We start from the raw sequence: 17805 nt of genomic DNA on the forward strand, positions 1-17805 counted from the left end.
AAGTGGGTGGTTGTGGGGCCCCCACAGTGAGTGTCTGGAAAGGACCAGGTGAGGAGAACAGATGAGAAGCACAGAGCCAAAGGTGATACATTCTCCTGGGAACAGCCGATGACTGATTTTCCCCAGGGGAAAATCACCATGCCACCTGCTGGCCCTATTTCTCTTTTCAAAAAACTGTATTTAGTTCTGGAGGGAGAGAGAAGAGGGAGAGGAAGGGACAGATATCCAGGATCATGAACAGGCCTGGTGTGTTCAGGTCAACCTGGGATCTGAGTTGGGGTCTCCCAATGGATCCCGTATTGCACGGCAGTGTCCTACTGCCCATGCCACCACACTGGACCTCCATTTCTTTCCGTTTTTTCATCACATGTGGATCCCAGGTCCAAGTCTGCTTCTCCAATGTCTAGCCTATGCCACTGACCTATTTGTTTTTTTCCCCTCATGCCAAGGCCTTATTATTGAGTTATAACATATTTTTAACATCTTGTAGAGTAAGTATCACATTATGTTTTAAAATTTTGCTAGAGCGTGCATACACCTGCCAGAGAGAGAGACAGAGACAGAGACAGAGAGGGAAAGCAAGAAAGCACCCCCATCCCCTGTGGGGAATGGGCACACCACAATTTCTTCTTCTCTATTTCTCACTCTTTTTAGAATTTTGGGCATGCACATACACCTGATCTTTTTTCATGCCACCAGGTCCATGACTAGAACCAAGTGATTGGCCATGTGGGATCCAGTTTCCTTAACTACCAGGGCATGGGCTGGCCTCTCCTCTCTTTATTTTTATCTTTCAAAGTTTTCAGCTTTTCTCTCCTGTTTATTCTCCCCAATCATTTGGTAAAGTCATAACAAATGATCCTATTAGGATTTTTCCTGGAATTTTATCAAACTCAGCAATGCCTTTGGGAGGGATCAATATATTCCCATGATTCACTCTCAGCCATGGATGTGGCCTTTCTCTACTTAACTCAGCCCCTTGGTAAACACCTGTATTTCTCTCATAGAGAAAGCCCCCAGGTCCTTCTACAACCAGCAGCAAATTTCCAGGCCTCCACCCTGAGATCTGACTTAAGCCAGGAGCAACTTCATTTCTCGTGTTCTGCCTTTTGCCTGGTGCCCTAAGATCATAGGCCTGGGGCTGTCCATCTCCTGCTTGGTGTGCGGGTTTAGTTCATGAATTTCTTGATCATCTGTGAGTTGTACTTCTCTTCTCATGACCTTGTTGCCTGTCCTGTCTTGATCCATGAGCCCCTGTTGTCAGGGTCAGGGCGAACAGATTTACTTTGTCGATCTATTGCCAGATGTTGTAGATCTGAGGTGTGCATGCGGCTGATCATAGCAGACACGAATATTGCTATTCATATTGGAGCCACCGGCCATTCCCTGTTCAAATGAACATGCTAAGCAGCTGAGGCACAATTCATAGACTCTCATGTTAGCACAGGAAGTGTTGGTTGGTTTCCTCTTTCTGAGGGCAAGGCGGGGACACCCACACCCTGCTCTTGGTGCATGAAGGCCTTGATATCTATAAATGACATCTGTGATGTTTACAGTCAGACAGATGATTGTGTTTTGCTTTTGTTGTTAGCCTTTCATGTCAATTACAACCAAGATGACAATGGGATGCTGGCGATGGGAGAAAGAAGGAAAGAGCTGGGCGTTTAAACATTTTCATTTTTCTCTTTAAGTTCAGAGAACCATTTATTGGTTAACTTGCATCATAGACATATTTAAATTGTCCTGTTCGTAAAGGGGCATAGCTGCAGTCTGTGAGGTTGCATGATAATGTCTCTGTTAGTGAGCTTGGGCTGTGTAACAAGCACCACCAACTGGGCACTTCAACAGCAGAATGCATTCTATCATATTCTGGAGCCCAGAAGTCCCAGGCCAGGGTGTGGCAGGGCTAGTTCTTCCTGAAGCTTCTTCTTGGCTTGTAGATGGCATCTTCTCCCTGTGTCCTCACACGACCATTCTTCTGTGTGTATCTGTGTCCTCCTCTCCTTCTCTTCTTCTTCCTCTTCTTCTTCTTCCTTCTCCTCATTCTCTTCCTCTTCCTCCTTCTCTTTCTTCTCTTCTTTTTCCTCCTCCTCTTCTTCTTCTTCTTCTTCCTTATTTAATTACCAGAGGGTAAGTGCACTCACCAGAGAGACAGACAGACAGGGGAAGGGAGAAAGCACCCCCCAGTGGGCATGGACATGCTGTAATCCTTCTCCTCCATCCCCCCCCCCTTCCTTTTTGGATTTTGGGCATGCATGTAAAAATACTTCATGTGTTTTTTAAGTTACTGGAGCCAGGATTTGAACTGTGTGATTCACTGTGTGAAATCTGGCTCCCTTAACCACCAGGCCACTGATCTCCTCTTCTTATAAGGACACCAGTTATGTTAGATTAGGTCTCACCCTGACGACCTCATTTAAACTTAATTATCTCTACGAAGGCCCTTTCTCCAGATAAGGTCACATTCTAAGCTACTGGGGGTTGGGGCTTCAACATATAAATTATGGTGGGACATATCTCAGCCCATAACAGTGCATTTACTATGTTTGAGCTGCTCGCCGCCAATTTGCTCTGTGGGTTTTTTAAAAAGTCACTTTATGGGACCAGCAGTTGGTGTAATTGTTATGTCACTGGGCTCTCACATAGTCAACCACTGTTTGAGCTCCAGATCCGGCAGCTTAAAGCTCACGCCAGGCATGTGTGCTTGTGTGCCCAAAATCTTGAGAGGAGAATGGAGGAGAAGGGATTGGGGTGTGGCCATCACCACTGAGGGGGTGGGGGGATTTCTCGCTTTCTGTCTGTCTCTCTCTATCAATCACATGTGCCCAACAGCAAAAATCTCTCTTAAAAAAGGGAAAAAGTCCCTTTACGTGGGTGTTCTCAGGGTTGAAGATCTTTTCGTCTGTGCTAGATGATAACAATTTCTCCTAAGCTCTGAAACGTGTGACTTCTCTGCTCTTGGTTCTAGAATCACACTACATCTATTCCCCTGTGGTCCGTGAGCACACTCCATCATGATCACTGTCTAGATCATCTCTGCTCTTCTTCACAGCGATGGGCAGATACTGGAGTGTGATTTTGTGGTAGATTAGGCCAAAGAATCCCAGAACCATTGGCATAAAGACTGGAGTAGTTACACTGGTGGGGGTGATGGGCGTATTAATAAGCATCATAGCTGTAAACACCTACCTGGGAATGTGCACCCCATCTGTGGCTGACAAGGGGCTCCCTGTGGTGTGTTGACGTGACTATTCTCTGTGCTATAATGCCAGCAGTTCTCGCTGTTCAGGGTGTACATGCTGAGTGTGGGTCCTGGGGCTGATGCTTGTAGGAGGTCTTTATCAAATGTCTGAATGACCTCTCTCTGTCCATAAGTCAGCTAGCCTTTGGACGGTGCTTCCTGGCCACAGTTCCCCTACTTATACCTGAGGGGTGTGTGGAGGCAGTCGAAGACCATATTCTATTTAAAGGATTTAAATGTGGTGCAGCAGCAAATCCCAATGCTCTGCAGGGCTGAGAATATGGGAGATTCCAGATACAGGCTCAGAGATCTCTCTGGGTAAAGCAGGTATGTGTGTGCCCGTGATCCAGGGCTGGTTGAGGCTGTATTGACATCCTGTTGGTGCTTTCTCTCTTGGTCATGGAAGAAAGAAAGAAAGAAACTTTTTTTTAAAAAGCCCTTGTTGGGGGTGCTATCTCTCTATCTCTATTTCTCTTTATCTTTCTCATGCAGAAGAAAGAAATAAAAATCTTAAAAATTATTATCAAAGATTTAGATGTTCAATAACTACTTCTAGCAGTTTTAGAAGACTGAGCCAGCACAACTGAGTCTGACAGTGCCTACCATCCACCATTATGGCCCTGGTCGCCCATCACAGTCCATCGGGGTGTCTCCCTGTGAGGGAGTGTTTCCAGTTCCTTCTTCCAAGGAAGGACGAGGTGTTTCTAAAACAGGACCAATCAGGCACTCCATAGCTGCTAGCCCAGTTCTTCTTTTTCTTTTCTGGTTGCAAGTTTTGTTAATATTTATTAATTCCTAAGAAAAACTGGTCTTTAGAAAGGATAGTAGCAGATCCACTAGGTAAAAGTTGGAATGGTTATGTTGGTAACAGGTCCTGAGGCGCTAATCGTCAAGTAAAAGAATGTTAAAACTACAGACTCATCCTCTGCAGAGTCTCCCAGACTCTGGGTAACTTCTGCACAGTTCTAGAAACACCTGCACTTGCGATTGCCTGGTGGTGTCTCTGTGAATGAGCTCTCCCACCCTGGGTATGAAGCAAAGGACCTGAGACTGTGGGAGAGCTCCCAGTCACCCTAATTAATCATATCAGTTAGAGTGTGACCAGAGTCTCTTATTCCGCTATTCCCTAAACTGTTCATTGGACCAAGCGATGGTCTGAGTTGGTAAGAGAGGAAACAACTGCTCCCTTAATCCTATAACAACATCAGGGCTTGCTATCTCCTGGGTCCAAGTTTTCTCAGCTTTGGAGGGTTGCATTCAGTTATCTCTGTGGTCCCTTGTGACACCAACATCCTGTGATGCGGTCACTGAACCCAGGGACATGTCTACATCAGTAAATTGTGCTTCGCCAGATCCTCTGGTGAGCACGTATCTAGGGGCTGTGACTGTTGTGTTGAGGGTATGTCACTATTTTCATCAAGTGTGGGAACGCTCCAAGCCAGCATCTCACAGCCTGCACAGTGTGTGTAATGTCAGCTCTGGTTTTTGCTGTCTTCTCTACCTTTATTTTCCCTTCCACCCAATTTCCTTACATTATTTCCATTGTATTTAAAATTACTGTATTTATATTCTGAATGAGTAATACATTTATGTGATTCACAAATTTTACACTTGTGGAAGATAGATAGAATGTCAGTTCTAGTCTCTGAGCTCCTACTCCCAACCTTCCGTAGGTAACTACTGTTAGAAGTTTCTAGACAGTCTTCCTTCCAGGAAGCTTTAGGCAGACACCTGAATATACACACATACCATGCACATATATGTACAGATAAATATGTGTTACTTCACCCTTTCCACACAAACAGTATCATTGGTCCGTAACTTACTTTTATAATTTGTTAGTATATCTTAGTTTTTAAAAAAATATCAGAACACAAAATACTTTCTCATGATTTAGAGCTGAAAATATTTCACTGTATGGATGCATCATAATTTATTTTACTGAGAAATATTTATCCATAACAGATGTCCAGCACAGATATGAAAATCTATAGATTGAGTTGATCGCTAATGCATCTGTGTTCAATTTAATGACTTCTCCCTTGGAGAAGAAAAACCAAGGGAAACTATGGAGATTTTTAGGGAATTAAGTAAGTGGGTGAAATAGTGAAATAGTTTGAAGGCCTCCGTCCTGGAAATAGAGGGATGGACATGTTAGTGTTCATTCAGATTCTCTTCCCCAGCCACACAGCTCTGGAGGCACCCAGATGCCCTGAACCACAAGATGTTTTTTTTTTTTTTCCTATATCTTTCTCCTCTGTTTCTCCCACTCTCATCATTCAATTGTTCTAACCACCAGTCTTATCATAGCCTTTTTCTGGGAGCTCCACCTCAACTTGCACCCTGTGAGGCAGAACAGCCTTTTCCTCTTCTCACTATGTGTGCACTCTGACCTCTGCACAGTCTTTTCCAGACAGTGTTAAAAGTATCATTTTGGTTTTTCTCGTTGCTTTTGTCAAGTGGGAGAAGAGATGGATAAATTGAAGAAGTAACCATTAAACAAAAAGGAACCGGGACCTGATGATCTCGGGAATCCTTAGCCTCACCAAATGCTAGTGATGCTAATAACGCTAACATTAAGAGATTCTCCAGCTGAGCATGAGGAAGTAAGCCACGAGGAGTCCTACAGCTTCCAGGAACATTTTGCCAACAACCATGAGAGCCCAGGAGAGGACTTTGAGCCTCAGGTGAGACCCTAGCCCTGCCCTACACTTTAATTACAGTCTTGTGAGACCCAAGAAAAGGACTAGCTAAACCATACTCTTGAACCATGAAAACTAGGAGATTTTTTTTTAGCTATAAATCTGTGGTAGTTTGTTCTACAGTAATAGAAGACTAACAATGACCCTTAGGACTTTGCATTTTATACACTGAGCACAAGACTAGGTCAGCCTCGCTAATGACATCTAGTGTAATTTACATATCAGTAATAAGGAAGTAATATTTTATGGTTGTTTGGGGGTGACTATCTCAGAAAAGTAAAATGGTGTCATTCTTATTTTTTGAATGTGACAGCAAAAACCACCAATCAATGCAGATAATGATTGTAGACCCTCAGCGATAATGTCACCAGCATATAAAATGTGATTTCGACAGTAATGGACGCGCGTGAACACTGTGACCACTTATTTTGGCTGACACTCTCAGTGTGTCAGGCAGCGAGGCGGCACTCACCTGTGCTTGACCCAGGTATCCGACTCGCTGACTCGCTCTGTGTAGTTTTCTGGCAGGAAGCCTTGGCAGCCCGTTCGCTGGGAGATCCCAATCACCCAGCCCTCACTGGCCTCCTCCTGCTGAGTGGGGTCCACGAAGATGTAGTCACCGGGACTTAGCATCAGCTCGTCTACATTCTGGGGTTTGTACTGGAAGAGGGCCCTCAGGGTCTAGAAAAGAGTCGGTGGTTTCATACCTCAAGCAAGGATTTGTGTTGGAAGCAACAGCAATTGGAGCCTGTAATGTTGTGCCTTCTGCTCCTGGATCTGCGCATGTGCTCTCTATCTCCAGGACACCACCCACCACCATTGCATTGCTTAACAACACGTAACCTAGGACGTAACAGAATGTGGTGGGAGGTCCTTGGGATAGATTCAGAATAAATGTTGGTATTTATTTATCATCTATTAGCCATTTACTTATTTTATATGCAAGAGATCTTAAAGCATAATTGGATTATTGCACCCATCGTCCTTGGCATGGGTCATTTATAGCTTCTCCTATGGTACAGAATATGGTGGAGTCATTCAGACTCACTCCCTGGGTCCAAAAAGCATCACATACTTTTTCCCCAAACCAATCAGTTTTACAAAGGAAGAAATCCTAGAATGAGGCTTCACTCAAATCATTACTTATAGTATTTGTTTATTTTTTTTTTAATTGCCAGAGAGGGACAGAGAGAGAGGAGAGATAAAGAGAGAGAGAGAGAGAGAGAGAGAGAGAGAGAGCAAGTATCCCTAATGGAGTGGTCATGCCTGCAATCCCTTCTTCATTTCTCCATCCTGTTGGGATTTTAGCACATATACACATGCGCCCACCATGTTTTCAAGTCATTGGTGCCCAGTATGCCAAGGGCCATGTGGGATCCAGCTCCTTAACCATTGCGCTCTGAAGCTGGCCCTTAAGTCATTACTTGAAATGAATTAATAAGCAAAACATGTATTCATATACCTTAACAATAGTCACCTTATAGTACCAGAGAGATTTCCATTTTGTTTTATAATTTCTTTGCATCTGAAACTCATATGTGAAAGAACACTGCTTCTAAGTTGCACTAGAAAAGAGTGGTTTTAGAAAAAAAATGGAAGTCCTCCCTTCTACTAAACAGCTGTACTCCCTGGGTCGAGGGTGCTGCCAGGTGGGTGCCCATTACCACAGTCATTTCTTGTGGAGGGTCTGGAACAGCCGCACTGCCCAGGGTGGGCTGAGTCTCCAGGCCGGCTCGCTCACCTGGTAGTGCACGAAACGCATATCTCGAGAATATAGCGCCGCAGTCCACTGGCAGCTGTGGCCCGGGTGGACAGCTTTGGCCAGCTGCTCCAGCGTCCTCTGGTGGTGGGGGTAGAACTTGTGTGCCAAGGTCAGATGCAGCTGCTTGGTGCAGGGCTTCACGGTACAGTCTGGAAAGTCAAGCAAACTTAATGATGCCAGCGGCAACTCACCTGGACAGGTAGCGTTACACGCCCGAATCTGGGGTGACGCTATATGTGGTGCTTCCTGCCTCTGCCCACTCCCTCCCGTCTCACATCTGGCCCACACTTGGCACCTCAGAGTTCATGCTGTGATGGAGGGAGCTGGACACCTGCAGAGTTCCCAAGGATAGGAAAAAGGAAGGTCTGGAGACGGGTCAGGATTGGGGGGCCTATTGATTTGCAAGCTACTTGCCAGAAATATGCAGAGCGAGCAGATTCTTTGCTCCCGAGGGGTGGTAGGGATGGGGAATGCATCACTCAGTGGCCTGGGGCTCCAGGAAACGCCTTATGCTTCACTTGTGGGATCTCAGGTTTAAACTCCCATAAGCAATAAAACTCCGTAAAACGCACAGCAGCTCTAACGTTTGCCTCACTTTGGTCAAGCAGAAAATCCTTGAGAGTGGCCCAGACTGAGTTTTTTTGTTTCATTTTGTTTGTTTTTAATTTTTGTTATAGGACATGTGACCTTGCCAGAGAAAGACAGAGAGAAGGAGGGAGGAAGAGAGAGAAGGAAAGTGAGAAAGCACCTCCCGGGGGATGGCCACACCATAATCCCTTCTCCACACTCCTCTTGGGATTTTGGGTACCTTTGCACATGCACCCAGTGTATTTTTCCAAGTCAGGGACTTGAACCATTCAGTCAGCCATGTGGGATCCAGCCACCTTAACCACCATGCTAGCTGCTGGCCTACTCAGATTTTTAGGTGACCTCTGCCCTTGTAGCCCCTGCCGCCTCCACCAGCTCCTGGTCTTCCTTGGGGGACTCTCAGGTTATAGAAATGGCCAGGATCTGATTTTAGCTGGGCTACGAATATTCTGTGTTCTGGGGAGCAGCCCAGGTTTGGAATCGGATAGACTTGGCTTATCCCCACTCTGCCTGTCTTAGCAGGGTGCCTTCGGCTGAGCACCTCCACCTGACTCAGCTTCTGTAACTCCAGGACAGCAGGAGCTGCCCACCGGGGCTGTGTCGGGAGACCATTCTCCCCCGTCATTGTCCCCCACCTGTGCTGCTGTTTCTTGGCGAGGAGCAGGACCAGCCACCACCTCAGGACAAGCCCCCTGCAAACAGGCCTGTCTTCTCCCTGGAGCATGTCAGGGAAGATTCCTGGGACCCTAGGTGCTGTCCTGCCACTGCCTTCCATGTCAGAGCTGAGCCGTCGGTGGTGCTGTGGAGCGCCAGGTCCTGAGCAAGCCCCGAGCTGCTGGCCGGGTGGAGCAGCCTGAAGCAGGAGTGTGGAGGTGGTGGGACAATTCCTTTACTGGCACATTTAGTGGTGGGAAGGAAGGTGTGTCACATGAGTCAGCATGGCCTGGGAAAGACCTGCCGCTAATTGTCACAGAGTAACATCACCTGGCATCTGAGGTGACCTCTGTGGCCTCATGGATGTTTCTCTGGAAAGGGCCAATGTGGGCAGGGGCCCTTACACCTGCCCTCACACACTCACACCCAGGACACTCGGAGCTGGTCAAGGGAGGCCCTCCTCAGGGTCAAGGTCAGGAGTGGACATGAGGCCAAGGACACTCTTGAGGAAGTGGGACTGGTCAGAAGGGAACCTGGTGGTGTGGAGCGAGGCAGAGCGGGCCCTAGTTTCACAGCTGACCACTGAGAGCTGTGTGGGTCCTGGGCTCTGGGGATAAATCTCCAGAACCTGAGGGCTTGACACACCGCAGTTTATTTTCTTGCAGTTCTGGACTCGTAAGTCTGATGTCACAGTGTCGGCAGGGCCATGACCCTTGAGGGCTCAAGGGAAGAGCCCTTGCTGGTCTCCCCCTGCTCGAGTGGCCCCTGGTGTCCCTTGGCTGCGTCCACGTCAGTTCGGGCTCTGTGTCTGTGCTCACATGGCTCCCTCTCTGTGTGTCCTCCTCTTTTCTTAGGAGGACACCAGTCCTCGGACTTAGGCTCACTCTGATCCAGTGGGACCTTATCTGCCAAGACCCTGTCTCCAAATGAAGTCACACTCTGAAGTTCACGGTGAGCCTGAATTGTCAGGGGACACTGGCCGGCCCAGCACTGTGATAGGCAGGCACTCTATCCTGTGCAGACTCAGTCTCCCCATTTTAAGACTACGCCCAGAGACTGACCTGGGAGGCAAGCACGGAAAGTCAGTGAGAAGCCTGCTCTGAGACGGGAGGCTGGTAGTTGAATAACGACGAGAACCATGTTGTCCTTTCAGAAGAAAGGACAGTAGCAAGCCATCATTTGATAAGGGAGACTAATCCACAAGGACCCAGTGACTCTATATTACCCAGCAAATATGACCACCAGACTCTCAAGACAGCCCCCAGATGACACCTGGGGTTACAACCTATCTGTGGGACCGGGCTATTTCACATGCGTCTGAGAACAGAGCAGACTGAACTCCTGGGGAGGGGCCGAGGAGTCTCCACAGGGCCCTATGGCCTGGTCAGGTCTCAGAGTCAGCAAATCATGGCACACTGAGCTCTGAGTCCTGGGAACCATGGGGGACGTCCCACAAAGCAAGCGTGGTTGTCACTGGAGGGTGAGAGCCCTTACCATTTCGTAGAGAAAGGAATTACGACTCGGGGAGTTGAAATGACTTGAGTTTGGTCTCACCAGTGTCAGAGACATTGAGAAACTCATGTCTTTTGAGCTGAGTTCAGCATGGTTTCCACTCAGCCCTAGCAGTAGCCAAATAAAGACTGGCTTTCAGAGAAAGAGTATTTTGCTAGTTTAATTTTTTTCTATTTAGTTTTTGCAATAGAGCACATGGATTATCTAGAGACAGAGCAATCACCCCTAGAGGGGATGGCCATGGTGCAATCCCTTCTTCATTCTCCTCTTAGGACTTTGGTCATACGCGCACAGGCACCTGGCGTGATTTCCAAGCCACCAGCTCTGGGACTCGAACCACTTAGTTAGGCATGTGGGATCCATGCCACCTTCTGGCCTGAATTTTGTTCATTTTCGAGGTGGGTCTGGATCATCTTTCCCTGAGAGGCCAAGGAGAGAAGACGAAACTCAGAGCTAGAAAACTGGGATAGATCATGTAGGACTTGCACTGCACCCACAGTAAGGAGGGGTGTCAGAGTGGCTGAGGGGCTGGGGAGCCCCTAGCTCCTGTGTGAACCAACCTAAGGTACGCGTAGGTGCATGCTTGTGCTTTGGACTGCCCTCTGGGACAGATTCCCAGGCAGCAGGCATAAAGCAGGTGCCCTGAGAAACCTCATTGATGTGAAGGCTTAACGACAAGACGACTCTTGGTCCTCAGATGCTACTTGCTTACATTTTGGAGGACACAGTGGCTCACCAGGAGGCCCTCATTAAACTAGTCATCCTCAGGTTAAGGCCACCTCAATGTGACTGGCTGCAAATCGAGAGGCTAGAAATGAAATAAGGAAACAGCAGTATAGCCCAGGAAAAAGCCTCGAGCAGCTATCTGACCTTTGACACTGGCCTCTGCTCTTGGTTATTGACCTCCGGCATCCACATGGATGAGCGCAGCCTAAAGCCCCAGGGCCCCCTTGCTGTTTGCTGGGCTGTAAGTCTGCAGTGGGCTGAGGTGCCTACCTGCTAAGACAGATGCCTCCGTGGCGAACAGCATGGCAAATTCCCGGATGACGTCTGCAGGGCTGTCGTCAATGAAGAAGCCGAGGTAGCTGATGGAAGAATGGAGAACCAGAGGCACAGTTGCAGGGAAGGAGCCCAGGATCCTGTCCCCAGCCCTCTTTAGAGCCTCATACAAACATTCCACCTTCTGGTCTTCACACTAAGGGAAGAGAAACAGGGCATGCATCTTCTAATGACTTGTTACGAAGTCATCTAGTAACTATTAACACTAAAACACAATGTGGCTAGTCCCTGTATGTCTGGGCTGTGGGTTTGTTCTATTCCTGGTGCTCAGATTTCTGGATAATTCAGGTAGAATTCCTTTTGGGATAGAATCTCTTTTCAGTGCCAGGTTGGAAATCCCCTTGTGTCCCCTCCCTCCACATCAGTACACCCTGAACCAGCCTCTCTCTCTCCTCCTGGGGGCCTGTGGCTTTTCTCAGAGCTGCACAATTGGGCTTCTGGAGGTTTCTAGTAGACTCCGTGGCAGCTGCAGGGCAGGCGCTGCTCCGCACCCACAGAGAGGAGTGGGGTTAGCAGGCACTGCTGACTGCCAAACCTCTGGCTGAGAACAGGCTGTGGCTTCCTTCCCCTCTCCTCTGCAGCCTCGAGACTGGCATCCCAGCCCAAGGCTCACCTCTGGCCACTCCTTTCTCCTCTGCTTTTTTCCTTCATAGGCATCTCTCTCAAATAACTCTTGGAGGAACAGATCCAACACAGACTCTGGTCCTGCCCACCCTGCCCCCTAACCCTCTGTACACAGCGCTGCTGGAGCACTCTTCCTGTGCTGCCCCCATCCTGCCACACTCCACCTCATCCTGGCAGGTGCTTTCTCCGCCACCCAGAGATGCCATCTCTGCTGCTCAAACTGACCTCCAAGGCCCTTGGGCTCTGGCCTAGTGCCCTGTGCCTGCCTCATCCATCCCTCACTCCCACTTGGGCCCTCCAGCCAGGGCCAGCTTCTGGGCTTGGTGCTATGTGGCTCTGGGTCCTGGCAGCTTCTTGGGCTTGAAGGCCTTCCTCAACTTCCCTGGCACTCCAGACCACAAGGAAACCTACCAGGAGGTGGGCAGGTCCCTCTTCCTCATTCTCCTTTCTCCTCTAGCAGCCCCATGCCCCCTCACATGCCAGTGCCTCTGTGATGCTGCTCGTTTGACAATTTTTTTTTTTTTGAGAGATTTTCACTGTAGGGCGTGTGTGCTCGCCAGACAGACAGAGAGAGACATAGAGACAGAAAGTGAGAAATCACCCCCCAGGGGGGATGGTCACGCCACAATCCCTTCTCCTCCATTCTCCTCTCGGGATCTTGGGCACACACGCGCCCGGCGTAAGTTTTAAGCCACCGGGTCCGGGACACGAACCGCAGTCGACTACGTGGGAGTCCAGCGACATAGCCATTAAGCTAACTGCTGGTTCCCTCGTTTGACAATTTTGTAAATCAGTGTGCTGGGCCTTGAGGCTTGGAAAAGCTCTACACTTGTGACCAGCCAGCCACCACGCCTGCTCCAGCTGGCCCGTCATGTGTTGGGAATCGCCCGTTCTGATTTAGGCACGTCTGCATCTCTGGGGGATGAAGAGAAGTGAGGCATCCGCCTTCCCTGCACCAGATACAAAAGGCTGTTGGGAGCACCGAGGACAAATGCTCTCTGCCTGGGGAGCTGGGAAGACTCTTTTTTGAAGGAGTTAAGTAAGTTGGGTCCAGAAGGATAACTAGGAGTTGAGCAGATGAAGACGAGTGGGGATGTAAGGGGCCAGCTCATGCGATAATTCTGGACCATTTCATTAAGAGAAATCAGTTGTATCTTATTGTTGTCTAGGTATCAGAAAAATGACTCCAGCTGCTCTGACGAGAGTTCAAGGCCTCATGCGTGGACTCACCGTGAAGAAGTCGCAGAGGGTCACGTGAGGGAAGACCTCGTGAGCTCTGTTCTTTGCACACTGACGCTTGCTCTCTCTCCAGAACTCCTGAAGTTTTTCCAGCAGAGGCCCCGTGGGGCAGAGGAAGAGGGCATACTCCTGGGGGATGGGGTCGTCCAGAGAAGGGTCATTGCAGTGACAATTCAGCCTGCAACAGAGAACAAGCCACCGTCACCTGGTCTCAGGACAATGCACAACAGTGAGGCCACGCAATAGCAATGACAGGGTGCCAGGCAACCGACAGCAGGGCAGTGAGCACAAGCCTGTGCTCAGACCCAGGCAAATCTGGTTCCAAAGCCAAAGGCAGAGGTGAAAAAGTGTCAACACTAAGACTCAAAATCTGGTCTTCACATGAGTTTTGTGGCCCAAGAAGCTTGATGGTGTTGAAAGATTTTGTAAAAGAAAAAGAAAAAATCCATTTGCATTTTATCTCAAACTTCAAATTAATGTAAAAATCAAAACCACAAAAAATTACACAAAATTTTGGTGGTTGTTATATTTCTTTTGATTCAGAAAGCTATATTAAATTAAAAAAAGACACATGTCCACAAATAGTTCATTCTCAATAATAATAAAAACAAAAATGAAAACAACCATGAGGCACCATTTTTCTCCAATGACCAAAGATAGTTTTAAAGAATAAAAGTCAAAAATGAATGAAACCTAAGGATGAATTTAAACAACTTTTATAAAGAGCAATTTGCCAATATGTATCAACAGCTTTAGCCTTTTGAAGCAGGATACTATTTCCAGAAATTTGTCCTGAAGAAAGAGCAAAATGTTTAGGCCAACTGCATGTATAAAGTGTTTATTGTAGGGTTATTTAGAATAAGAAAGGAGGGAAAACTAGATAGAGGCTAGTAAATCTGTTTATCATGTGTTCACCAGAAAGTATGACTTTGAGGAATTTCTAATAACTTGGGGAAGTGCTTGTGACGTAGTATTAACTTCAGAAAGCAGTACACCACCGGCCAGGCCTAGCCCAGGGCTTAAGGGAAGCTAGACACCGTATGGCCAAGCACACAGTCCAACATCCCAGCCTCTGAGGCCTGAAAAACATGCTGTGCGTGTGTGTGTATGTGTCTATGTGTGCGTGTGTGTGTGTGTGTGTGTGTGTGTGCGTGCACGTGTATGCCCAAGACCCCAGCAGGATGGAGAGATGAAGAAGGAGTTGCCGTGTGACCACACCCACATCCCCATTAGCGGGTGCTTTCTCTTTCTCTCTTTCTCTCTTTCTCTCTTTCTCTCTCTTGATGAGACCAGGTGCCCACTGGCAATTAGAACAGTGGCAAACAACAACAACAACAAAAATGAGCTAGAAAACAAAACTGCATACCAGCAGTTGGAAAACCACTGCATAAATACGTTCTTCTTCATTAAAAAAAAAAAAAAAAGTGGGTAGAAAATGAACCCCATTCACGTTCCTTCCCTTTCTTTTTTAGCATTAACTCCAATTGTGAATTTGCTTTGTTTCCTCTCAGGAATTTATGTAACAAATCTATAGCTAGCTCTCCAGGGTGTTTTATATAAATCATAAGCTATTATTCAAATTATGTTGCAACACACATTTTTTACTCAACAATATTTTTTTTCCAATTTATCCAATGCCAAAACATACATGAGGCCAGTCTGTGGTGTGGTGGTTAACGGGGCTCGATTCACATGGTTGACTATGTGGTTGAAGTCCCAGACCCAGCAGCTTGAGAAACAAGCCAAGCATGAGTGTGAGTGCCCAAACTCTCCAAAGAAGGGAGACAGAGGAGGGATTACTGCATGAGCTTTCTCCAGGAGGGGTGCTTTCTCACTTTCCCACTCTCTCTCTTTGTCTCTGTACCCTCTGACAAAACAAAACAAAACAACAAAAAACAAACAAACAAACAAACAAAAACCAAAAAACAAAACACGCGTGGTTAAGTTTGTTAGGGTGAAATTTTAAGGGCTGTGTAATAGTCAAAGGTATGTAACACATGTAAGATTGCATTGATACATTTTCATATCCATGAACGTTTAAATTGCTGGACGTTTAAACTATTTTCTTTCTTTGGAATTCTATACCAGTGTAATCAAGACCTTAGGACTTGTCTTTTTAGGTCCTCTGTGTTTCTCCAGGGGATGTGCTTAGATATGAACGGCTGGCTGCTTGGCTATGCTTGTCTTTGACCTTGAAAGATACGCAGCTTGCCTGTCACAGGGCAGCCAGGAAAGTGGGAGACCACCTTCTCCCACCCTCAGCAATATCTACCTTTTTTGCTCTAAGAATGTTTTTGTTTTTGTTTTTAAGAGATTTTTGCTATAGGGCATGTGTGCTTCCAGGAGAGACAGAGATTGAGAAAAAGAAAGAGAGAAATCATCCCACGGGGGGAAATGGCCATGCTGTAATCCCTTCTCCTCCATTCTCCTCTAGGAATTTTAGGTATGCACACACATGTGCCTGGTCTGTTTTAAGCTGCTGGGTCTGGGACTTGAACACTAGTAAGCCACATGAGAGTCCAGCGCCTCAACCATTATGCCATCTGCTGGCCCCAATAGTTTGCATTTCCCTGATTACTAGTGACATCAGGCCATTCTCAGCTGAGTACAAGGGATCTGCTGTCTCCTCGCTCCTTGGTGGGTCTCAGTCCTATGGGCAGGTGCTGGCCGTGGCCCTCACAGCCATTCACACTTGGTGACTGCCTTTAGAGCAGTCTGGCCCAGAGGGTTCTGAGCACTGACTTTCGTGCCATGGAGGAGTACATTCTGCTGTTGGCCTGGAGTTTTTAAAGGAGGAAGAGTACCCTGGGTATGCAAAGGCCCCCCCTTTAGCAATATCTGCTATCCTGCCATGAGGAGGGCAACTTGGTGGGGTCCATTTTTGTTGTTTCACTTTCCCTGACTAGAGAGTAAGGGGCTTCCCCTCAGGGGCAGAAAGGTGGCAGCACGCATGTCCAGGCTGGCCTGAGGTTTTTCAGGACAGATACCTGGCTTCCTAGAGCAGAAAACTGAGGCCTTAGCTGTGGGCAGCCTGCATTCCTCCAGCTGCATTCCTCCGGCTGGGACAGGCTGGAGCTGCCTGGAGCTCTCACCTGACCTAACCACCTAGTGCTTCTTCAGGTGCAAGGAACCCATGCCTCAGGAAGATTCATGACCACTGTAAATTCTCTTCCCATCAGAGGCACCAGAAAGTATGGGGACCTCTATTTGATATGGCAAAATGGCTCCTCCCCATTTATCCAGTAAATCACTTTTTTGTTTTAGTTTAATAATCAAATTAGATTAAGTAATTTTTTCTTTAATTCCTTAAATTTTATTTACTGTTATTATTATTAATTCATCAGAGAGTGAGAAAAAGAGAGGGAAAGTGAGAAAGCAAGCTGTTAGATCCAGAACTCTAACCATAGTCAGCCATGTGGGAGTCCAGTGCCTTAACCGCCATGCTACCTGCTGGTCCCTAAGTCATGTTTTTAAGTGAAAGACAACTTTGTTCAAAGTTTTCTCTCTGCTTCACTTCTCTTGGGCTGTGTGGGTGATGGGTGGGCATGGAGGTGATGGTGTTCCCCTTTCACAGGGGCCTCTGGCCTCCCCAGCAGTCACTGTGAAGAGCAGATGTCCTCAGAGCACAGCGTGGTCCAACCCAGCCATGCTCAGGTCTGCAGAGCCAGCCCCACTCACCAGTCTGAGGCTTCCTCCACGGTCTTCCTTCCCGTGGCTGCCAGAGCTTTCAGCCTATAGAAAAGCAGACAAAAGTATGCTCAGGGCGTGCCCTTCATTCTTTGAAAACAGGCCAGAGAAACAGGGTATAGCCTCCTACCCACTGGGCCTCCTGGTGTCCCCTGGTAGAAGGCTGGGCTGCTGGTCTCTGTCCTAGGGCAGCTGTCACATGGTTCCTGACAATGCTGGCCTGTCCACTTCGTTGTGCTAAGTTTCCTTCCCTAGGAATCTCCCTCCTGTTCTTGTCTTGGGGACAAGTGCTTTAGACCTGATTTCTCTGCCCGTTCCTGCAATCCATGCCTCCTCCCCAACTCTGTACCAAGCAAAACCTACACGCTGTGGATCCTGGAGCTGGCCGTGACAGGACGTGCCCTGGCTTGGATGTATGCTTTCCTGACACAGGCAGCCCTGCCCCAACATCCCTTAGTGAAATGGCGCTTTTCCTCCTCGACCTGGCTCAAATATGCCTCCTCCTCTGGGAAATGCCCTTCCCAGGCCGCCCAGGCAGCCCAGAAGTCTTGTCCTGGGTTTCCCCTTGAACAAATGCTTATCAGGTTCTTGCCATGCTTTCCTCACACCCACGTGTCTCCCCAGTGAGGCAGCCATATCCCTGAAACTGGGCCGCGGGGTATTCATCACCGGATGTATATACCTCAAATTGAATTTAGCTGAACTGGACCGACCAGAGCAGAATGGAATACGGCTCA

At 47.7% G+C, this 17805-nt stretch overlaps 1 protein-coding gene across 3 annotated transcripts in view; it reads right to left on the bottom strand.

Annotated features, from left to right (window-relative positions):
• UBASH3A (ubiquitin associated and SH3 domain containing A) overlaps positions 1-17805 on the bottom strand; it is a 45295-nt gene that overhangs the window by 25591 nt on the left and 1899 nt on the right. For all 3 annotated transcript variants that reach the window (XR_001370962.2, XM_014590849.2, XM_006156384.3), the window contains exons 2-6: positions 17060-17113; positions 13373-13559; positions 11456-11654; positions 7685-7854; positions 6416-6624 (exon numbers count right to left, since the gene is read on the bottom strand). Coding sequence is in view for 2 of the 3 variants with exons in the window: in XM_014590849.2 (XP_014446335.1) it covers positions 6416-6624; positions 7685-7854; positions 11456-11654; positions 13373-13559; positions 17060-17113 (819 nt within the window). In the remaining variant the exon portion in view is untranslated. The remainder of the gene's footprint in view (positions 1-6415; positions 6625-7684; positions 7855-11455; positions 11655-13372; positions 13560-17059; positions 17114-17805) is intronic.

The sequence above is a fragment of the Tupaia chinensis genome, unplaced genomic scaffold (assembly GCF_000334495.1).
Source record: "Tupaia chinensis unplaced genomic scaffold, TupChi_1.0 Scaffold000492_1, whole genome shotgun sequence".
In the NCBI taxonomy this organism is placed as follows: domain Eukaryota; kingdom Metazoa; phylum Chordata; class Mammalia; order Scandentia; family Tupaiidae; genus Tupaia; species Tupaia belangeri.